Source organism: Phycodurus eques, chromosome 9 (assembly GCF_024500275.1).
Source record: "Phycodurus eques isolate BA_2022a chromosome 9, UOR_Pequ_1.1, whole genome shotgun sequence".
Classification (NCBI taxonomy): Eukaryota; Metazoa; Chordata; class Actinopteri; order Syngnathiformes; family Syngnathidae; genus Phycodurus; species Phycodurus eques.
The window spans coordinates 23,565,216-23,588,829 of NC_084533.1; the positions used below are offsets into that span (position 1 = coordinate 23,565,216).

Consider the following 23,614-nt stretch of genomic DNA (forward strand, 5'->3'; position numbering starts at 1 on the left):
GAATCAGAATCATCTTTATTTGCCAAGTATGTCCAAAACACACAAGGAATTTGGTCTCAGAAGCCGCAGGAAGTACATCCTCTGCTGGGCCTTTTTGAGGACGGAGTTGATGTTGTTCGCCCACTTCAGGTCCTGAGAGATTGTAATTCCCAGGAACATGAAATGAACATGAAACAGACGGCACGGTGCACTACCGGTTAGCACATCTGCCTCACAGTTTTGAGGACTGGGGTTCCACTCCCAGCCCCGCCTGTGTGGAGTTTGCATGTTCTCCCCGTGCCTCCGTGGGTTTTCTCCGGACACTTCGGTTTCCTCCCACATCCCAAAAACATGCATTAATTGGACACTCTCAATTGCCCGTAGGTGTGAATGTGAGTGCGAATGGTTGTTTATTTGTGTGTGCCCTGCGATTGGCTGGCAACCAGTTGAGGGTGTAGCCCGCCTCCTGCCCGATGATAGCTGGGATAGGCCCGCGACCCTTGTGAGGATAAGCGGCTCAGAAAATGGATGGATGGACATCTGGATTGGATATGCAATGATAGCATTGGTTGTAACAAGGCGCGACATTTTTAGCTGGGTAAAAGGATTGGATTCGACAGACTTCAAATAGTTTAGTGGATAAAAGTTGATATTTAGTTAAAAAAAAATCCTTTCTTGCAATAACTACATCAAGCCGATGACCTACTGACCCTTCGGGCTCCTCTTCAGCTGCGAATAGGCATTCTCTATATGGTTTAAGTCAGGAGAATGACTTGGCCAGTCTCAAATCTTCCACCTCTCCCCCCCGATGATCTCTTTTGTTTTGTCATTGTGATTTAGGTCTTGCTGCATGTTGAAGGATCAAAGTTCGGTTGCATATTTCTTTAATCTGGCGGACAAAATGTTTCTGTCGACTTCTTCTCTCGAGTTCATTTGGCTTTTGACGTCATGTTGTTCATCAATAAAGATTATTGAAGGAGAAGAAGAAGCCATGCCAGCCCAGGCCATGACATTGGTTTAGAGTTCGTACAGTTTAAGGTTTGCGCTAACAGACAAAATGACATTTTCACATATAACGTAACAGTGAGGAAGCGATGAGGGAGGGACAAGTGTGAAGTATACACTAGGTAGTTTCTGTCTGATTGCAACACGCATTTCCTGACTGGTTGTAGCTACAGAAATGTCACAGTGTGGTCTGACTGCAAAATCAAATAAATCATGTTGTTGTTCTTTCCCCACTTGAGGGGGAAAGTCATCAGTTTGGCAGTGAAGTGCTAAAATACGGTTGAATCTTTATGGGTGGAGATATGGTTGAATCAGCCAGCGGTGGCTTTGGGCAAGCGGCAGTCATTTGCAGTCAGAATCTCCAGACGTCTCCACAACAACCACAGAAAAGTGGTGAGATTGCTTGTTGGTCCCTTTTTTTTTTGTTTGTTTTTTGGGGAAAAATAGTCCCCAGACAGGTCGAGTCAAAACCCCTCGTAATTTCAAACAGAGACAAGTACCTTTGAAGTGTGGAGGTCTGTGAGTGCCTTTCTAGTTTTGAGGTCAGTTTTACTTAGCGGTTTTCATTTCACAGATGCGTTTGATAAATACAAAATTTTCAATGACTTCATTAGTGACCGACGAGTCGTAGTGGATTTCTTCTTCCATTGTTGAAATCATAACAACACAACACATCTATTTCTTGACTTCTTTATTGTTTGCGGTGATAATTATCATCACAAAATACATGTTGCAAAGACACAAAATAAAAGCCGTAATGTATGTTTGTTGTCGTTTTCATGTCAAGTCCAAGCCCATGTTGAAGCTTTCGCTGCGTTACATTTGCGGCTACAACCTCTATGCAACATATTCACATTATGTTTCATGAAGAAAAATTATCACCACCATCATAAATCATTGAATTATTTTAACGTGATTGTGGTACTTTTTAAACTGGTTAACTTTTTAAAAAACGATTCATCGTTATGATCACATTTACAATCTGACGACCCGTATAATTTAGTTTTCTTTACATTGGGTCCAAGTCAACAGTTCTTTCTTCTCCGATTGACTGAGCAATATCACATGGTTGTACAGTCTTAGTTCAGTTCAGTGAGATACAAAATATGGTTCATTGCACTGTAAGGGCCTACTTTGAAATCAAAAGTCTGGACACAAAAGGCCGGGACCCTGAAGGTTATGAGCATCGTATTAATTTCACCTCGTTAGGATTCACGGAGACAGACGCGGTATACGTGCTAAATTCCGCATTTGTCTGCCTCACTTTGCCACCTTTCCTGGCGACGACGGTCGGCGCGCAATAAACCAAAGCGTCCTCGTCTCTTCCCTGAGAAAACAAAGTCACGTGTGTCACCAGAAGAAGGTGAGAAGGTAGCAAACATGCGCAGAACTTTTGTCCTGACCTGCTGCACACCACCGGACGTTTCGTCACGGCTTTGCGGACGGGCTGAAGATTGGACAAAGAAAAGGCGTCAAGCAGTGCTTTTCAAAGTGGGCTCCACGGGCCACAGCTTGGGGGCTCACAAAATAACTGGAATAAATTCTATGCTAACATCTAAAATATATCTATATATATATATCTATATATAAACACATGGGAACATAAAACATCCATCCATCCATCCATTTTCTGAGCCGCTTCTCCTCACTTGGATCGCGGGCGTGCTGGAGCCTATCCCAGCTGTCATCGGGCAGGAGGCGGGGTACATCCTGAACTCGTTGCCAGCCAATCGCAGGGCACATAGAAACAAACAACATTCGCACTCACAGTCACGCCTACGGGCAATTTTAGAGTCTCCAATTAATGCATGTTTTTGGGATGTGGGAGGAAACCGGAGTGCCCGGAGAAAACCCACGCAGGCACGGGGAGAACATGCAAACTCGACACAGGCGGGGGCGGGGATTGAACCCGGGTCCTCAGAACTGTGAGGCTGACGCTCTAACCAGTCGTCCTCCACCGTGCCGTCAAAAAGACAACTTCCCAAAAAAAAAAAAAAAAAAAAAAAAAAAACAGTTTTTTTGTAACCCAGTGTTATGATGTATCAGCAGAAAAGAAATTGACATGGCTGCATGAATATTAATCTTTTTTTTTTTTAAAGAACAAAAGGCTTATTATAACAGGAATAAAGTCAAATTTCTTGGCATAAATTTCGCGTTTCGATTTGTTTCTATTGTTTTGAAAGACTAAAAGCCTTTATAGTAATAAAGTACATTTTTTTGAAATTGCACGATTTTCTTAAACACTAACATTTTTCCCTCGTTCAACTTTGGCTTTGAAATTATAATGCAGTATTACAACATTTTCTTGCAACTTTACGTATTCCCTACAAAATCCGATTTTGCTCTCGTAAAGATTGATTTTTTTCTTTCCCCCCCCCCCAAAAAAAATTCTTATTTTTCAAATGTTTAATGCTTGTGGCTCAGATGGATACATGGTATGGTGATGATGGTAATTATCTTGAACCGGCACTCGAATTATAAGGAGGTCCCTGGAATAATGTTTGACCTGTGAAGGGATTTTGGACCCAAAAGATTTTGAGAATCCTGGCATAAAGAACTAATTCTGATTAATTATGTGCACTTTTTCTTACCTTTGCAGCAAAAACATCTTTTTGTCTTGATCTTGAATATGAGGAAGGCTGACAGGATGAAGATTAAGGCCGAAGCAGCACCCAAGACGATGATAACAGACCTTTGTGAATCACACCTGCAGGCATCTGTATCGCGATGATAAACAAAACAAAACAAAAGCAACATTTACTGTCATTCAAGTGGTTTGCACTTTTTGAAACACAGTTTGGAATATTGAAGAGGAAATATGTACCTTCAATGGTGACTATTTTTGCGGATCTCATGAAAATCTCCCCACACGTGGCCACAGCACAGAAGTAAGTTCCGGCATCGGAGGAGGTGACGTTCTTTGAGAAAACGGGATCGCATTTCCGCGTCGAGCCACCTTCGACCTCTCCGCATTGTTCATGAGCGTAAACGAAGCTGGGATGCGCGCCATCTGTTCCAGCTCTGAACCAGTAAACGTTGTGTCCATCCGTACACGTTTTATTCCCCGGGCGGGAGACGACCGAGCACCGTAAGGTCACAGGTGATCCAGGTGGGCCCGCCTCAGACCGCAAGTCTAGAGAGACAGACGGTCCTGTTTCTGGGAAATCTGAAACGGAAATTCACTTTTAAGTCTTTCAGAGCTCTGGGAAATTGAGTTAATGGCATTTCAACTGAGAAAATCGATTTTATGTGCGAGTAAATCGAGTAACAAGTTTGCTCATGGATCATAATAAATCCGGTACGTATATACATTTTTAATTTTTGTTATTGTTGGGTGATGTGCCATGAGGTTTTTTTTTCTTCAAATGTAAAATATGTGCCTTGGCTCAATAAAAAGTTTGGGAACATATTGGACAAGTAAACTAATTAATTATCCGTGAACATAAATATTAAAATAACGTGTACTGTATATTGAAATATGACTAATGTATGGCAAATTTCTGTCTTTCATTGTTCTCTCAAAGCCAAATTAAATATCGTCATATTTACCTTTGACCTGCAGAAATATTCCCTTCACAAATGCCATGTTATAACCCCATGTTGTCGAATTGCAACAGTAGTAGACGGCCATGTCACTTTTCTGCACTTGATGAATTTGCAGAACAAAAATTCCTGGCTGTTTTTCGGCTGTGATGCGACGTTCACTGTTTGATGGCCCAAGATGAGGTTTCGTCAAATCGAAGGCTGACGCCTCAGCTAAACGTTCAGGAAAGCTTCCAGAAACAAGCCGGATCCAAAAAAGACGATCCTGAAGTCTGGATTTGTCCCGGGGACATTCCAGAGAGACATCTTGTCCAACTGCAACGGTCTTTGTCGTAAAGGTGGGACCACCTGTGCATCCTGAGCAGAATGAAGAACAAAGAAGAGATGTTAACAAAAGTGATGAACGATATGAACATGACTCCATTTTCCCTGATCATGGACTCGCCTCCATTTGGGATGAGCAGGAGCAGCAGATGAAGCGCCGTCCGCATTTTGTCGCCGTTTCAGCAAGTGAGCAGCAGTCCATCTGGACAGCATCATATGTTTTATTGACTTGAATCGAACCACACTAAAGGGGAGGGAACTATTTCACACGCATCTGATTGGCCGTTTCCTGTGTCGGCACAAACAAGTGGAAATACGGCCTCCAAAACTTTCCAGTGTGTCGGCTTTATGTTCTCACAGTCTCTGAATGAATTCTATACTGTACGTGTAACATACAAAACAACTATTCTGTTCACTATGCAGAATTTCTATGCGAAATGAAATTCATGCACATGCTCATCACTTAACTGTGGGGCTCTGAAGCCCGCTGAGATTAGTTTTTTTGGTGATTCAGGGCTGTACAAATGAACTTGACTTGAGTTTTATTTCTTGTATTGCCATATTACAGTTTGGTTACATTGTTACACAGATTACATAGTTTTGTAGTTTTTGATTACATTGGATTAAAATCAGTATTGAAATTCTATGATCCCATTTTTACTTTTTATGCCTGATTAAAAAAATCTTCGTTAGTACAGTTAGCTCACAACACTGAAGGAACAAAGTAGTAAATTTAGGCAGCAAAGGCCATCCGTATTTCTATGCTGGTTGTGTAGCATTGCTGATACATTTTGCAGTAAATGTGAGTCATTATTACATATGATTACTGTCGAACAAAAGTATGTTTTCCAAATTTTTCTGTCTTTGTGCTTCAGATTTGAAGAATGTTAGAACATAAAAGACGCTTCAATTGGGGATGAACCACATCCATCTACAGCAGCAGTGTATCATGGGTCGCATGCAAAATACAATTGTATAGTTCAGCATTTCAATATTCATTCTTACTTCCAAATACAAAACCTGGAATGGATTTTGTTTACGTTTTGTTGATGTACGGGGTCCACTGTACGTTGCATAAGTAAATAACGGGTCAAAAACTGCTAAAAGGTCATTCCCTTTGTCTTCTGAAAAAAGAATTATATTGGGATTTACACTATATAATGATTTTTAGAGGATGTCTAATAAATATTTTATATCAATTAAAGACAAAAAACATTAGAAATATCAATGTTAAATATAAATAATAATTACGATCACTTATTGAAATTAATAAAACATTTTTGGGGTAAACATTTTGAAATGCAATTTTTGTTAATGTCTCTCCCCTCTCTGTGTGTGTGTATATATATGTGTATATATACAAACACACACACACACAAGGCTTAATAGATATTAAGGCTTAATATATACATATGAGGCTTAATAAATATTTTTTAAAAACAAAAACATTTTTTTGTGATGTGATAACAAACTGAGTAAATGTCAAGGTTTCCTGTGTTGTGGTTTTCTAATGCGGTAATGAAAGAATATTTTCTTCATTAACATTGTGATTTTCAGATATTCTTTTATTCATGTTAAATTTTTTTCCCCCCCATGGAGGCATCCCACCTGCAAACTTCGTACTCTAAGTCATGAAAATAGTTATTCTTCTTTGACTCAAATTGCTGAAAAATAACAAATGAGCTAACTAGCATTTAGCCTGCTAGTGAGCTAGCTTTCAGTGCGTCGGAGCGGCCGGCCCGACTCGTTAGCGAATGCGCCGTCTCTCTATCGCGTCCACCGTTTTGTTTTCTACCATGGTGAAGATCACAGCAGAGTTAAGACAGGAGTCTTCGTTTCTCTGCGGGGAAAAAAAACAACAAATTAATGACTCGAAACAATAAGGCCAATGCAATCTAGTCAAAGAGCACAAACATTTAATGTTGGATGTCCTTGAAAGTCACCCGACTTCTTGCTTTCCGTTGAAACAGAGGCTGTAGGAGAAAAAAAGTCAGAATGATTTAGAATGTGGTGTGAAACAGGGGACGTGGCATCAGTGGCTTACATTACCCAACGATTCCCAACTAGTGTGGGAAATTATCCAATTCCCTTTATTGGTTCCCAGTTGTTTTTCCATTAACTACAAAAATGTCTATTTGTTAATCTAGCTATGCCAGCATCGTATAGCGACTCAACAACCACACTGAGAAAGTACAGGATACAGTAGTACCTTAATTTACGAGGTTCCCAACTGAAGAGTTTTTATGCGGTGTGATTATGGTGTTGTCCCGCCTACCGCCGTATGTTGGAGTGCAAGGCAGTGTGGGTAATAAATAGCAGGAAGCATCGAGTGAAAAAAAAGAAAAAAGAAAATGAAGCACTAAGGTACGCTAATGAGCCACAGTCGCCAATGTGCTTTTTTTTTAGCCTTTCGTTGAGCGGGAAATAAACGTCAAACAAAATGGAAAATACAAAATGAGAACACTCGCATGGAGCTGCAGTAGACCACCACTCACGTTCAGACATTCACACTCAGCCAAGCTGATGCCAACTCCTCACGTTACTCATTAGGCCACGCCCCTTAAAGGTACACATCCAACACACAAATCCGTGCCGTTATTTTACCTTGTATTACTTGACGGAATACAGGACTTTTTTTTTTTTTTTAATGTAAAACAAAAAAACTTTTTGGGGCGCGGGAACAGATTAATGGCATTTGAATTTATTTCAAAATAGACTTAATACACAAGTAAATTGAGTTACAAACTTTGGTCACGTCAGGGTACCACTGCATATACTTCGTGACATTTTTGTTTGGTAGCGTGCCGTGAGATTTTCCTCCAAAATGTGCTTTTGCTTGATAATGTTGTGAAACACAATCTTGCATTTACTGTACCTGCATTAGTTTTGACGATGACGTGTAGCAGAAAGACGATGACCAGCAGACTTAAGGCCAAGATGGCAGACAAAATCACAAGAGTGTCGCTGTGTGAACCGTCGGCTGGCGACGTCTCGTTTTCTAAAGAAAGTAAAGCCCAAACCCGTGAGTGTCCCAGCGAAATCCTGACAAACCTAATCGTTGACGGACAACGTGTGGTGAAATAAACATGTCTGATCATTTTGATGAGAACTAAAAAGTTACCAAAAAATTCCTTTTTTTTGGTAACTTTTTACACTTAACATTACAAGGTTTTTCCTCATGATTTGAACCAGAAGCTTATTCTCCTTACAATTGTTTTTCATTTCCAACTTTACTGTCCAACAATCGCACATCCCGGTATAAAGTAGCTACCATGAAAGTCCAGTTTTGTTCCATTTCCAAATATGAGGTTCCCACAAGCCTCCAGAGCGCAGAAGTAGGCGCCGCTATCCGACTCGCTGACATCGATGGAGAGCTTGTAGAGGCAACGTTTGGGACTCTCGCATTCTTCATTTGACTTCCCACGGACTTGGACGATACCCGAACGTGATCCGACTCGCAGCCAGTGCACGCTGCGCTGCCCCGTACACGTGTCGTCGTTCGGGTCAAACAGCACCGAGCACAAGAGGTGGACCGGGTCACCTCGACGCAGCGGGCCCAACACGGCCGGCCACTGCTTAAGAGTGTAGTTCGACATTTTGGCACCTGTGGAATCACAAATGCTGATTTACAGTTAGAAAGAAATGAGTGCACAATGGCGTAACTCTTGTGTGTTGAATTTGTTGGGTATTTTTCTGTTTTCCAAAAACGTTAAAAAAATGACCTGGGTAAATCTTTTTTTTTTTTTTTTGAAGAAATCTAAAAATCATGATTTTGTAGAGAAATCAAAGGCAAATGTCACATGTAGATTCTTCATAGATTCTAGATTCCGAGCTCAGTCACAATTGGTAAATAACAGACATTGACGCACCCCCTAAAAATCTAATTGCCTAGATATATAATTAAAACAAAATAGTTTCAAACTAATCTTACAATAACCATACAAATAAATGGCTTACAGATGACTTGATTTTGTAAAATGCACCAGAAGTGCACGTGTACTCTTACATGGCAGCAAAGACTCTCCCTCATTTCCCCTTACAACCCAGGCTATACTTAGCTTCTGCCCCAAATACAGTAGAAAGATGTTTTCCCCTGAGTCGAGCTGTATCACGTCAGAATTGGTCTGTGACGCAAATTACTCCATTCCTATTAGTTAGCGCTTTGGCGCCATTTTGTGTCATCTTTGAGCCCGATCCAACTCTTTTTTTTTTTTTTTTTTTTTAGAGAATGGGTGAGGATAGGTTAGACAGAAAAAAATGTGAATAGCAAAGCACGAATAGCTCGAAGTCCACTGCACAACTTTTCCCTTTTCCCTAATGTTGGGCCATTTATCCTGAGGAACTCGTAAAATTGTCGAGGCTATGCCGTGGCATAATTTCTTCATTGACCAAGCTACTTGCAAAAAGTATATTTCGGAATATTGTAATATTTCAGAAATGTTAGATAGTTGACATAGCAGCAGTAGTGTGAATGCTGACACTTTAGTTCGACATATTTTACATACATTAAAACGCCGTAGCTACATTTGCCAAAAGTGCAACGATTCAATTATCGGAACTGCCACAAAAAAAGGTTCAGTTGAGTTAGAACAGAGCTTACGCCCTTGAAGAAGTGTCAGCGTCATCCAGAAAAGAATCCTCTGGATCATTTGTTTGGCAGATATTCACTCAACGAGTCAAGAGAAGAGGTCGTGAAGAGTACACCAACGTGTCGTCGCCTGCCTTTGAACCAACATTTCCTGTCACGTCGTTCTTGTGCAAAGTCGTCAACATTTTCAGGTCGGCTTGAATGAAAAAGTCTAAGCCAATCTCTGGAGGTTTCCTTTTAAGTTTTGTTAAGTGGGCTGGACCTGCTTTGTAAGTCCAATTTCATTTCTTCACAATTGATCTTGGGAAAGGGAAATTTAAAGGACGAAAACCCAACATCTTCTACATTCCTAATTCGAAGATCCCATTTGAAGTCAGTCAGGTTTAGATTAACGTGCATCTAAAGCGGACTAAACCATAATGAACTGTAAATTACAATATTTTGAGGCTCTACTGTGAAGTTACAAATCCGCTACCATGCTCCCCCCACATTCACTGATCGAAACGAGAAACGGTTTCATTTGCCTGACGGTTCACGTGCAGGACGAGACGTTCGTCATACAAAACAGGGTTTGATCACAATTCGAATTTGGTGGGTTTTTTTTGGCGAGTCAACAGAATCCACCGCCAAGCCTCAGACCACGTGATTACAAAAACAAGAATTTTGACGTGTTCATCTGTCTAGTATATATCGTTCAAATTTGGTGGCAATCGGATGAAATCTCCAGAACCTGACATGGCTGCTACGAAGAAATATGGCAGACTTCCTGTGCATTTTAAAACAGTTCTACAGACTTGCAGTGCGTCTTGTCATTCTTGTGTGTTATATTGTGTTTCGGAGCCCCAAAATACAATATCTAAATTTCATACTCCCACCAAATTTGGGGAATTTTTATGAACAGTCACCCTCCACATATTCGTGAAGTCACCGCTTTGCGTTTTCTGTGCACTTTCTGCAATGCCCTGAAAGGCCAAAAGATGGCAGCAAAGCTAATAGCGAAGTAGTATTTGTTGTCAAGGAAGAATGTTGAAGTGATGCATCTCAATTGAGGAACTTCGATCTTTGTATGTCAGGGAGGAGCTAAGTTTAGCCTGGGTTGTAAGCTTTACGGTGCTTATTTTCCAAAATCAAATTATTTAGATTTTTAAGGGTAACGTAAGATGAGTGAAATGATATAAAACATGTTTTGGGGTCTTTGTTTGTGGTATTAATAGAGGCAACTACAAACTGTTTTATCAATTACTGAACAAAGTTTAGGACTAATAGTCAGAAAACTAACACAAAAAGGTGGTGATGCATTCATCAAGGAAATCAGACAGAAAGTCCATGTCGTTTTCATGGTAGTTTAATTTTGAACATTCAACATAAGTATCTGCATCATCAATCACTTTTGTGTTTTCAACCTGGAGAACATTGAAGTGTTTGGATTGAAATGATTTTGTCTTCCGTCTTCACATTGACGAGTTAAACCTTCGAGGCGGAGTGGGGGATAGGTGCGGGAAAAAAATGAAAAGCTTGAATTGTCGCGCAAAGGCATGAGGCATTTGCGTGACGCAGAAAAAAAAATGAGACGCTAAACTGCGGATAATACTGCAAGTTCAAAGCGGGTCGACGCTTTTGCATGTGTTGCAAACAGAGTACAATAAAGTAGAGTACAGTAGTCTTTAGGGTTGCAAAATTCTGGGAATTTTCAAAGTTGGAACCTTTCCATGGGGAGCGAGCGGAATTTATGGGATTCAAAATGAATAAACAAGAAATGTACAAAATTTAAAGTTGGCTCTTAATAGGAAACTAATAGGAAACGTTCTGTGACCACGCTCGTTACTGAAAACACGTGCATCTCAAATCATCTTCACCCTTTGAAATGAACAGAATTACCATTAATCTGTGGCATCTCCACATTGTGCTGGTGTTTGTTTGCGCTATGGCTACCAGGTGGCAGTATAATGCACACATACAAAGAATTTCACAACTGCCTCGGTCAGCTCCAGTAATAATAGCCGTTTTCTGCAGAGGGTAAAAAAACTAAGCCTGTGAGTCTTGTTACATTCTCTGTCTAAATGTGTCGCTTAACCGTCTGTGTTCAAATATCAGTTGCCCACGGTGTTTCAACTACCGCTACGTCGATGCGAGTTTCGTTAGCCCGTCTCTGGCGTTTTGCATTGTGCGTTAACATTGCGCTACAGGAGATTCCGAAGGCAGAGTTGTGAGGTTGTTTTAAGCACACAACGCAATTCTTTTTGTTTCATGACTAATATCACACTTGCCTTCAATGAATTGATTGTTCCAAAAATATTGTTTTCATATCTGCTTATGGCAAAAAAAAAGTTTGTATTTATGCGTGAATATGACACCTTTTCCAAAATTCCCCTGCTTAACTTCCCAGGGAAATTTACAACAAATTTGCCATCCCTTTACAACCCTCGTAGTGTTTACATTATAGTCCCTTCCTTTACTTTTAATAGCCCTCTATGAGCGGTTACATGAGGAGTCACTGAATGCGTCACACGCGAAGAACAACAGGAAGTGACTTTTTGTTGTTGCGGCTGCAGTTTCCTTTTCTGCACTGCGTGGCTGTTGCTGCATGACAATGACTTTATTTCTTTCAGAGTTTACTTAATGAATCGCTTTGGGTCAACAAAAAATTTGTTTCATGACATCTTTGAAAATAAAGGCACTACACTTTATCCTTTCGCGACCCCGTTGTTGCCTCCTTCCAACACTGGGTCGCAGCAGCAATTAGAATTCTGAACACAGCAACTATTTTTTTTTTATATTCAAAGGCGCACGTAGCAAACTTTGGGACGACGGTTGCAGTTTAAAGCAGTCGTATGTGACAACTGAGCTTAGACTAGCATAGCATAAAAACATTAACATTTGGTGCATTGGCTCAGGAGATGACGAGCTCTGTCGTTGCCATGGTGACCCCGTGAATTTTTTTTTTGTGGACTGCAATATGCTTGGTGGACCAGGCTGCAAAGCTTTAATGACGTTAACGCTATCATTGGTGCGAACACTCCTGTTCTGTTTGTCGAGCAGAAATATTCAACATCGTTTACTGCAGTTTGGTTGCATTTACTTACTCAAAAGTAAACACACAACAGAAGCCAGAGCTGGGGGAAAAAAAAAAAAATTTCAGCTGGTGTACCTATACTGCAAAAACCAAACTCTAAGATAAATGTCACAAATCAAGGCAAAAATATGCTAGTTTTTTTTCTATGCCAAGATATCCATTTACCAGTCAGTTTGAGCAAGAACATCTCAGAAAAATTGTAATAAAATATTCTTATTGAACATGTATTACTAGTTATGAGTACGTTTACCTTAAAATAAGAAATGATACTGTAATTCTACGTGTTGGTAGAATAAATACGCAAATCTTAATGCATCTGAAGGGATGTTTACTTGGATGTTTTAAGAAATATTGCCAATTTAAATTTAACTGTTCTATAGGCAGTAACTGTTGCTTAAATTAAGTAATATAGTCCTAATTTCATGACTCTTTTGCTCATTTATTATTTTTTTAAAGCAGTTTTTGCAGTTTAAGCACACTTCCAAGCCCTCTACTAATTTTTTGGGCAATGCCCGATGAAACAAAGATAGTCGTGATCAATTTAAAAAAAAATCAAAAAAAAAAATCAATTGAATCACCTCCAACTCAAGTTTTTTTTTAAGGCCACACTTAAGCAGGGTACACGCATACAGACAATCGGAAATCAGAATTTGAGCGATTTTGGGATGTCTCAAAGATTATCCTGCGGTGTGGGATACGTTAAGAGGGATTTTTTCCTCCCCGGTCTGCCAACAATTGCAAATGTTCAACAAGTTCAACATTTCCGATAGCAAATCCTTTTTCCCCGTTCGGCCGTGATTGTGACATGACGAGAAGGCGACTGCAATCTATTTACAAGCCAAGCTACTTCTATTTCTTCATCTTTGTATTTTCCGGCAGTCTGGATGCCCTGTGGCGCCATGCTGCCTCTCACAGGTCAGTGTTGGTACTACTATTGGAGTCTCGGTAACCGGCAATTGTGGGTGGAGATTACGGTCGTGTGTGGGGGCATCTGCATTACGCGACACTCTTTCGATGTGATCCCTTAATTTGGGATGCTTTTAGACCTAATGCAAGAATCCAAGTTGACTACAGTTGGCTAACCTGCAGCTTTTGCATCTACTGAAACATCCTAAAACAACATATTTACATTGAGGTGTAAATAACCTATTCCATGAATCGTGTTGGCATGATGGGTAAAATGTTCACTTGGACGTTAACCACAACAAATAAATGCACCATTTGGATCTGAGCTCCTTGTAACGCTCAACTTTTTTCTTTCGGTTTATTTCCAAATATTGAATCGCTCACGCATAGTTATACACTTCAATGTTTGGAGTTTTGTGCAAAACAAACAAACAAAAAATCGGAATAGCTTTAGGTTGAACATTAGTGACTTGCTCTGAGACGCACAAAACTTTCCAATCGTAGTCAGTGCACTAATAACTTGTTAATATTGTAAATGATAATTTACGGAATTGAAAGCGCACACGACCATTTTTTATCGGCATCGGTCAATAAAGTTGAAAAAAAAAAATCAGGTAAGATGTTAAAATCGGGTAAGATGTTAAAATCGGTACGTGTACCCCACGGGTATGTTTAAGGTGGCGCTGCCCTGTGACTTTGAATTTGATGGCTTTGGTTTGTAGCCAATCAGAGGCCTGAAGAAAGTCACTTACGGAAATGTTAAGAAGAAGGGTATATAAAAAGGACGCGTGGGGAAGATTGTTGATTTATGGACCTAGATCGGCAGGGTTTTGGGTTGTTTTTTTTATTCATTTTTATAATTCCGTGACTGTAGGTTGTCCACCCCCGTTATAGTTGGGTGTACAAACACTGGATTTATAGAAAAACTTTGCTAGAAAATGTTAAAAAAATACATCTGTGTGGAAAATAGCCTCAAAGGTGAGGCTGATGTCTATGCTTTTTTTTTCCCCCCCTCGCTAGGCACGTACGGTTCCCCTTTCAGGCCAAAAAGGAGTGAGTGAACTTTCAAAGTGTCCAAAGCCTCCCACACGATAAGATCATGCAAATACACTTAATATACAATTAATTGGATTAGGGTATAATTTCTATATTGATTTATACATACATATAATTTCTTATACTTTTTTTTAAGGAATGTTAATCTATCCGGTGGTGTAGCTTTTCGTTCTTACAAGGTACAAAATAAAATCATCCTATGTAGCACGTTGTATAATCAACATATTTAAACAAACAACTCATCAGTCCTTTATCATCTTTTAGAAGAAGAAAATTCATAATAAAAATAAGTTCTATGCTTTTTTTTCTCCTCCTCACTTGTATCTTACAATATATTTCTCTCTGCACGCACACACACACACACACACACACACACACACACACACACACACACACGCGCGCACACACACACACACACACATACACACTTCCACACCCTTACACACACACACACGCGTGTCCCCTTTGTGGTTTCTCCTGCAGCAAACTGGCGGCCGTCGAACGGGATATGTGTAAACAAAACGCAGAATGTGTTGATGGCGGTGCCAAATTCACAAGACGCGGCGGGAGGAGGGGCACCATTACAACGGGCACCTAGCGCAGCCGCACTCCAGGGCCGTCTCCATCTCCTCGGAGTAGGAGGTGCCGTCGGTGCAGCGGAACACCGCCTTCCTCCTGCGGGTCTTGGTGACGCCGCAGCAGACGCCGGCGGGTGCCGGCGCCTGACACGATCGGAGGCAGTCCATGCGCGGGATCTTGCTGGTGGACGTGCACGTGCGCATGGCTTGGTGACGCTTCAGCTGCTCTCGCACCATCTCGCCTTCACACGTCAACTCTGAAACGGAGGACAGACATGATGGATCATGGGTCCAAATCCATTCATACAATCTTTTTGAGTCTGTGAAGTGAAAACCAGAACAATTTGAATGCTTGGAAATTATCAACAACATTATTATTATCCTAACTCTTCCATCACCCCTTCCATCCATCCATCCATTTTCTGAGCCGCTTCTCCTCACTAGGGTCGCGGGGGTGCTGGAACCTATCCCAGCTGTCATCGGGCAGGAGGCAGGGTACACCCTGAACTGGTTGCCAGCCAATCGCAGGGCACATAGGAACAAACAACCATTCGCACTCACAGTCATGCCTACGGGCAATTTAGAGTCTCCAATTCATGCATGTTTTTGGGATGTGGGAGGAAACCGGAGAGCCCAGAGAAAACCCACGCAGGCACGGGGAGAACATGCAAACTCCACACAGGCGGGGCCGGGGATTGAACCCAGGTCCTCAGAACTGTGAGGCTGACGCTCTAACCAGTCGGCCACCGTGCAGCCCCTAACTCTTCCGCGACATACAAAACGTGTCTATCGGTCGAGCTGTATTGCTTCAACATACTTGCTGGGACTAATGACTGTACGACTTTTCTATTTAGACATTTAGATCCTAGGGTATTTCAGAAAGAGCACAAAAAATGCAAATAGCTGAATTTGGCAAATGACACAGTAGTGTTATTTACCACAGTGCCATCTGGTGGATCTGGTAAGGCACTACATCTCATGCCAAATGGCCACTGTCCATCACCATTAGGATGCGCTGAGGCTTACCGGTGTCACAGGTGGCCCCGGCGTAGCCAGGCAGACAGTTGCAGACGGGCTCCCCGCCCTCGGACACTCTGCACTCGCCGTGCCCGCACCGCTGCCCCCTGCAGGGCGCGGGCTCCTGCTGGCGCTCGCAGAACTGTCCCTGGTAACCCTCGCTGCACTTGCAGTTGTACGACACCCCCTTGGGCACACATAAACCATGAACACATCTGTGGAGGGAGAAAGACAGAAAAGATGGTTAGCTGAGTATAATTAACACATTCACTGCCATTGACGGCTTTAGAAGTCAAATATCAATGTTAACTGGGAAGGCACATCTGCCTCACAATGGAGAAGTTCTGGGTTAGAATCTAACCTCAAGGGAATATGGAAATGAAACATGGTCACCCTGCTCCAAGGTATTGATAATTCATTGTAGAGTTTTTAAAGCAGCACGACCGACTAGTGGTTAGCATGTCCGAGTAGTGGTTAGCATGTCCGCCTCACAGTCAAGAGGTTCTGGGTTTGAATCTCAGGGCCTTCCTGTGTGGAGTTTACCCTAATGAAGATAAGCATTATAGAAAATGAATTGTATCTCATCGCAGTAACTTAATGCGTAAATTGCTGGTGGACAGTCCAGGGTGTGTACACTTTGTCAGCTGGAATACAGAAAATGGACGGACTGCATGTTTTGTACACCCACCTGCTGGCCTGGCAGGGGTTTGGCGCCGTGACCCGTTCGCACAAGGTCCCGCTGCGTCCGTGCGGGCACTGGCAGGTGACGCCCATCTCGCCGCCCTCTCTGCATGTTCCCTGAGCGCACACGCTGCATGAGTGACAGCCCACTAGAACACCATCACCCTGTGCATTGCAAGAAGAAGATATACTGTCAGTGTGCATTACCACCAGTGAGACCATCATGTGTGCTCTGGGAAATGATCCAATTTCACTTAATTGGACTGAACAGGATTGTTTATTTACTACAAATAATGTGTCATTGTTCATCTATTCAAGCCAGAGACGTACGGTAGCAGCAGCAATTAATTGCTCTTCCACAAGATGTCAGGAGGTACAATTAACCTGCATCCACCTGTTGCCATTCATACGAAAATAATAGCTTTGGATTCAACCAAACAGGACCTCATTTCACGGGAAGTCAATTTTAAATTATAAACATCTATTTCAACAATATAGAGATCATATTTAATTTTGGATACTTTTACCCCACCGCCAACCCCCACATGGATTAAGCACCAAATAAGGTTAAACCAAACCATATTTCATCTGATACAAGTGCACTATCTTAATGGTAACAAATATAAAATCCCATAGACAGGCTAAGGGAAATTAGCATAGACGTTACGGTAATTAACAACCTTCAAACAACTGATACTTAAACACAGAGGAAGCAGCAACACATACAGACGACGCATACAACAATACTCAAAAGTATATGCAGTGGATATTATAAGTCGACACACCCCTGTACAAACGCTGGATATGTGTGATATAAAAAGAGAATCAACCTTTTTCACCATTGTGAGCTGTAACCTGTACAACTCATGCTTTTTGAGAGGGCAAGTAAAAATAAACAGTGCAAATGTGGTTGCACAAGTGTGCACACCCACGTAAAACTTGGATTTGTCTGTGTGCCGCCACACACCTGCCACCATTTAAAGTGCCTCTGATTAACCCCAAATAATGTTTAGAGGTTCTAGTAGGCTTTTCCTGAGATTTGTTTGCTTTCTAGCAGAGGGTTGAAGGTTTTATGCTCACACTGACTGCTATTTTAAAAAGTGTTAATATTTTCCTCCACCTGGCCTAAGGCCGTAGCTGAAGAAAACCAGCCCCAAAGCACCTTTCACTGACCATAACAAAATGTTCCAAACGCATGTGGACAAATGTGTTATCGTACCGATGAAACCGAGGTTGAGATTTTTGGCCATAATTCCAAACATGTATGTTTGGTGCAATCTGATCACCAAAAGTACACCATACCTACTGTGAAGCATAGCGGTTGGCAGCATGACACGTTGGGATTATTTTCAGATGGAACGGAGGCCTTCGTCGAGGTTGAGGGAATTATGAACAGTTAGAAATACCAGTCGGTGCAAGCACAAAACCTTCAGGTCTCTGCACATTTTTTTTAGTTTTTTACAGCACAAAAACCTGTCATTTGAACCAGTGTGTGTAGAATTTTTATACCCACTGTATTCTCTCTGCTCTGTGGGAACAATGAATATAAAAATGGTGAAATGTGGTACTGTATTACATTAAAATGATTAAACATCTTAAAAAATCCGGTTGATAAAGCGAGCGAATAACAATGAACCACTTTATAGTAATACCTTGCCCTCTACCGGTCGCCCTCCTGTGGCTCGGTAACTCAGGTCCTGCGCTTCCCCGTTGATCTGGACATCGTGGATGCAACCGTTGAAGGCCTGAGGCGAGCGTTCTGGGCTGGGCCGCAACCCCGAGGCCACCACCTGGTAGGGCACGCCTGGATGAGGGAAGACATAGTGGAGCGAGACAGACTGAGTGAAGAATAACCCAGGAGTTGTTTTTTCTTGAGGACATGAGCATGTCCTCACCACATCCTCAGTGGGTGCGTTTGTGGCTCAGTGCACGAAAGGCAGCCGTCTCAGCACGACCGCAAAAACCCATGCAGATGTGGCTTTATGCAAATGTGTGCGTCTGTACCTCCTATGTAAAGCTGCGTGTTGTGGTCTACAGAAGGTTGGCGCGCCAGCTTGCCCAGGCTCTTGGGGGCGCCGTTGTCCACCACCAGGCTGAGCGAATGGTTCTGAATCAACAGCTCCACGGTGTGGAAAAGCCCGTCGTTGACAGACTCCACACTGTTACACACACAGAAGAAAAAAATTAAATAAAAAAGAGTGTGGGGGCTGGGAGTGTTTAGTATGGGGTTGTGATTATGATGAATTACTGCTGAATTCTACACCAGAGAGGAGGAAATTAAATACGTTAAACATTCAACTCTTAGTCTAGGTTTACTCTTTGTTTTGTTTGCGAATAAACCAACAAGTGAAATGCAAAAAAACAATGACTGATAGAAAAAAAATAAGGCCAGCATATGAAGTATGGTGAACCTAAGTAGGGCTCTGTCCCTCCCCTCCGCGAATAGTAATCAAATCCCACCCCAAAAGGTTTGTATTTGCTTAGCAATACCACAAGATAGTGGCAAAACACTTTTTTCCTACTAGACAAGGCTACGGCCTAGCTAAATGAAGTTCGTCCCTCAGTTCAACACAGTTGCTTGGCATCAAGATGCCGCCAGATGGCACCAAATCAATATTACATTGCCCATCCATCCATTTTCTGAGCCGCTTATCCTCACAAGGGTCGCGGGAGTGCTGGAGCCTATCCCAGGTATCAACGGGCAGGAGGCGGGGTACACCCTGAACCGGTTGCCAGCCAATCGCAGGAATATTACATTGTCTATCTGAATAAGGACCCGAACGATTTTGAATGGCGTACAGGCACTGTATTGAATAAAGTTGATGACCTTTTGCACTCCGTCTGTGTTAGAGTTGAGGTTTACTGCGCTAAGTGGTTTTAGCTGGAGGGGTGACAGCCAGCCAGAGAGACAGTGGTTTGGCACAGCTGAGAGGAAGACAAGAGGGGGGGGGGGGGGGGGGCGGGTGTTGAAAGAAAATGAGGGGTGGGTTGAAAGTCCACCGGGGCCTCAGTTTTACCCTGAAAAACCTTTAAAAAAATGAAAAACAAAACAGGCGGACGAAGTAACGAGCAAAGCCGGGGTTCTGCTGCAGCCTCCACGCAACTTCAAATAAAGACAATAGCACTCTTGCTGTGTTAGCTAAGTAGCTCAGTAGCCTCACGTTAGCTTTGATTGACAGAAGTTTATAGAGCGTTCAGATTAAAATGATGTTTAAAGCCATTGATTGTGTTTGTCTATGTGCAGAATCGCAGAAAATAAATGGATGAATAAAAAGTATTACAAATGTAAATGACAATGCAAAATGCTAGGATAAAGGATTCAATTAGCATCACAGAGGCAAACAATGCAAAGATGGTAAATTGATTGATGGAACAAAACAACAATTGAAAAAAAAACTAAACCAATGAAACACCTTGGACTGGTAGTCCGAATTTAGTACTTTGCTGTCTTTTGGTCTTTGTATCTAAATGCTTTTAATCATGAAAAGCACACGGCGTTACCAATGAGTGTGCCTCGTCCAAACAGGAGTAGGTCCTAGCTCTTCACCATGACCTGAGATAAAATATTCCTCAAGATTAAAGTAAATAAATCAACTTTTTGATACCACATTGTAAATATTTTTAATATGACATTACGCAGTTGCACTTGTCCGCATCGCTCAATTCCTGAAAAGAAGACTCGCGAAGACCATCAATTGGGGGGAATTAGTCAAGTGAGGCTCTACAGCCTTGAAATAACAATTTAAATCATTTTGTGACCACGGTCATAACGCAAAACACTTGTATCACAAATCATGTTTTTCCATGGAAAAGAATGGAAATGCCATTAATCCGTTCCAGCCTTCCCAACAAAAAAAACCAAATAAATTTTCCTAATGTGCATGTTGAGAAAAAAAAGTACTATTTTATTGTACTTTATAAAATCAAAGTAATGACAATTACTAATTAATTCAGTGTGGCGTCTCGACTCCTCACAGCTCATCAGTACAGCACTAATATTAGTCGTTTTTCGCAGAGGATAAAGAATATATAACTATGGATATTTTAACCATTAAGTTAGCAGACTGAAAGGCTAAGCTTTGTGGCTGTTTTAAGTGCACAAGGTGGAATTCTCTTTGTTATAAGTTTAGTTTGACAGTAAACTTCTCCTGGGAGTGGCATTTTTTTGAAGAATTGTTCACTAGTTGCAAAACTCAAAGCACTGCATGTGTCCTGAGATTGGCTGGTGACCAGTCCACGGTGTGCCAGGCTCAAAGATGTCAGTCAGGAACCTATTTAGGTGCTTGTGTCCACATCTGTGTTGGATGACTGCGTTTGCACCCAACCAAACAAACTGGCGGACTCTCAGGGGTTCCTGGCGTGAAAGCACGCATAAAGTACATACTTGTGTCAGTGTTGGAAAAGTCAACCACACTACAAAGTTGGGCAAGAATAGTCCCGACACGGACTATATTATTCTTTTTTTTTTCTTCCTCTCCAACACTCCGACACACCCATGTACACATCACCATCTCGACCCGCGTTAACCGCAATGCAAACACACGTTTAGACCCATTTTCCCCAATTTATCCTCGTATATAATGCTTTGATAATTGGTTCAAGGTGTTACTTGGATTATGGAGACATTCATGCGTTACATCAAAAATGACAGATGACTTCCTGCTTTTTCTCTTTTACTTTTTTTTAATAATGTTCTACATCAAACTAGTTGAACATTTTGTTGATTTGCTGAGAGCCAAACCAGATGCATACATGCTTTCTATTAGCTGCCATGTAATTTAATAACGATCAACATCCAGGCACCGTGATGGCCCCAAAGACCTCGCTCATCTCTTTGACTTTTGCCCTCTTTATCAATCAGAATTGATGCGCTCTTCTTTCCAACCCAATTGCCTTAAAAGCCTTTATTTTACTTTTTGTCCACCCAGAATTCCTTTTAGAACAGGGGTGGGCAGACCTTTGTGCTCAAGGTCCACATTTATCTTGTAAAACAAACAGATGGGTATGGTCATTCTTAGATGAGGTTTTATATATATATATATATATATATATATATATATATATATATATATATATATATATATATATATATTTTATTTATTTAAAAAATCTATGACAATTGAAACCTATGTACAATTGTTTTTTAAAATAAAGAACAAAGTGAATTATCATGTTTATAATTTACTTATAATTCACTTAAAAGGAATTAACAATTAAAAAATGATATTGATGTTAGATTAAATGTTATGGTAAAAGAGTTTATTGTAATAATAAAATGATTAAATAAATTATAATTCATTACAAATGATTTAATAAGTAAAAATAAAAAACTTTAATGGAGCAGTAAAATATTTTACTTTAGCAATAAAATATTTCTCATTTTAAAATTTGTCATTTTTAATCATTTAATTATAAATAAATTAGTTAAGGAAATAGTTTATTTTGCTAATACAATGATAATTCATTCTAATTTTGATATTTGTCATCAATTAATGTGGCATCATCAACAAAATATTTAATAATATATATTTAAAACGAGTAAATGTGTTCATTTTACCAATGTTCTTATTTACAATAAATAGATGAGTAAATAAAAAACAAGAAATACAAATTTTCACTATACTTCTTGCAATCATTTTAATTCACCAATTTTAGGGGGAAAAAAATGCGGAATTAATGCCACAAGTATTGCAGAAGTCTTGCTAATTTCTGTTTTAGAAGCCGCTCTCGAGTTTAAAAATCAAAACGCCACCAGATGGCAGTAGAGCACAAGTGAATTTCCAACCGGGCTGGCACAATGTAAATCCTTCGCGTGTGTGCGTGTGTGTATATTTAGAGCTCGGGTAACTGTGTTGGCTGTGTAAGTCAATTCAAAGCAGCTTTTTAGACAAGTTAGTAAACACGCACACAGTAAGAAATAGACAAACACAGAAATAGACTTAATTGGATGAGGGAGGGGGAGAAGAAAAAAGAAAAAGCACCTCAAAAATCATAAACAAATTACACGCAACCCAGATGTAATTACAAGTAATTGACTACATCTCAAACATCCTCAAAAAATATGAATTTGGAATAGCACCACTTATACTGTGAAACCTATTTAGGTGCCGATGTCGTTTTCCTGGACCTGATTTGTTGATTATTTATGAACTTGTTTTCGTTTCAATGCTTGTTTGTATCATCTGTACACACAAGCAAGTCATCGTGTATCAGTGTGTGTGTGCGTGTGTGTGGGTCTGTGAGCAGCCCGAGCTGATTAAAGTGACATGGAGCAGACTGCTAGCCACTCCTGTATTATGGTGGTAACCTCAATTAGTCGTCGCTGAGACGGCAGCTGCTTTGCTCTTTGCTTTTCTTTTCTATTTTTTTTCACTCCACTTTTCATTAAAGCCGCTTTCTTATAAAAGTCGCACTGGTCGCTGTTTGATGCAGCGTTCCAGGAATGAGCTGCGCCCTGTTTTCCGAGGTCTCTACTCTAAGGTTTCGCCATCTGAATATTTGAATTGCCTTTGAGCGTTTTAAACCTATAATGTTCATGGAATGTCCGTGTCTTGGGGCCAAAATTCAGTTCAGACGCTTCGACCACAAAAAAAAAAAAAAAAAAAAAAAAAAAAAAATCAGAGCGTCATCGAAATACTGTAGGCTTGTCATATGCATGACTTAGTATAGGTGTAGCACTTCCATACACATTGTGCGTGAGTTATCAGATTATACTTGTGCAACCAGTGTCATTCAGAATGCATGTCATACTAGAACAAGAGGTGACATTGCAGGGAAAAGAAACCATAGCTCAATGCTATATTATCTCGTCTATATATCTTATCATTATCAATGGCCTTCTTTAGGGATGCATCAATACAACTT

General features: G+C 40.9%; 3 protein-coding genes across 5 annotated transcripts in view; all 3 read right to left on the reverse strand.

The window, feature by feature from the left end:
* Nucleotides 1–1,662: 1,662 nt before the first annotated feature.
* LOC133407545 (uncharacterized) lies at nt 1,663–5,081 on the reverse strand. Of its 2 annotated transcripts, XM_061685555.1 has the most exons (6): nt 4,973–5,081; nt 4,534–4,884; nt 3,809–4,150; nt 3,576–3,701; nt 2,388–2,431; nt 1,663–2,311 (listed from the first exon to the last, which is right to left on the reverse strand). In XM_061685555.1, the coding sequence occupies exons 1-6, from the start codon at nt 5,016–5,018 to the stop codon at nt 2,162–2,164; spliced, it is 1,059 nt and encodes a 352-aa protein (XP_061541539.1). In that variant the 5' UTR covers nt 5,019–5,081; the 3' UTR covers nt 1,663–2,161. The 2 variants fall into 2 exon arrangements, with proteins under 2 accessions (XP_061541539.1, XP_061541540.1); XM_061685556.1 differs by lacking the exons at nt 1,663–2,311; nt 2,388–2,431 and adding an exon at nt 2,438–3,490.
* Nucleotides 5,082–6,395: 1,314 nt separating this feature from the next.
* LOC133407547 (uncharacterized) lies at nt 6,396–9,656 on the reverse strand. Of its 2 annotated transcripts, XM_061685560.1 has the most exons (5): nt 9,452–9,655; nt 8,123–8,455; nt 7,727–7,849; nt 6,766–6,824; nt 6,396–6,691 (listed from the first exon to the last, which is right to left on the reverse strand). In XM_061685560.1, the coding sequence occupies exons 1-5, from the start codon at nt 9,498–9,500 to the stop codon at nt 6,599–6,601; spliced, it is 657 nt and encodes a 218-aa protein (XP_061541544.1). In that variant the 5' UTR covers nt 9,501–9,655; the 3' UTR covers nt 6,396–6,598. The 2 variants fall into 2 exon arrangements, with proteins under 2 accessions (XP_061541544.1, XP_061541545.1); XM_061685561.1 differs by lacking the exon at nt 7,727–7,849 and having other exon boundaries at nt 9,452–9,656.
* A 1,112-nt stretch (nt 9,657–10,768) lies between these two features.
* slit3 (slit homolog 3 (Drosophila)) overlaps nt 10,769–23,614 on the reverse strand; it is a 234,223-nt gene continuing 221,377 nt past the window's right edge. The window contains 5 exon segments of the mRNA XM_061685536.1: nt 10,769–15,309; nt 16,079–16,284; nt 16,758–16,915; nt 18,403–18,554; nt 18,755–18,909. Of these exon segments, the coding sequence (XP_061541520.1) occupies nt 15,056–15,309; nt 16,079–16,284; nt 16,758–16,915; nt 18,403–18,554; nt 18,755–18,909 (925 nt within the window). The 3' untranslated portion in view covers nt 10,769–15,055.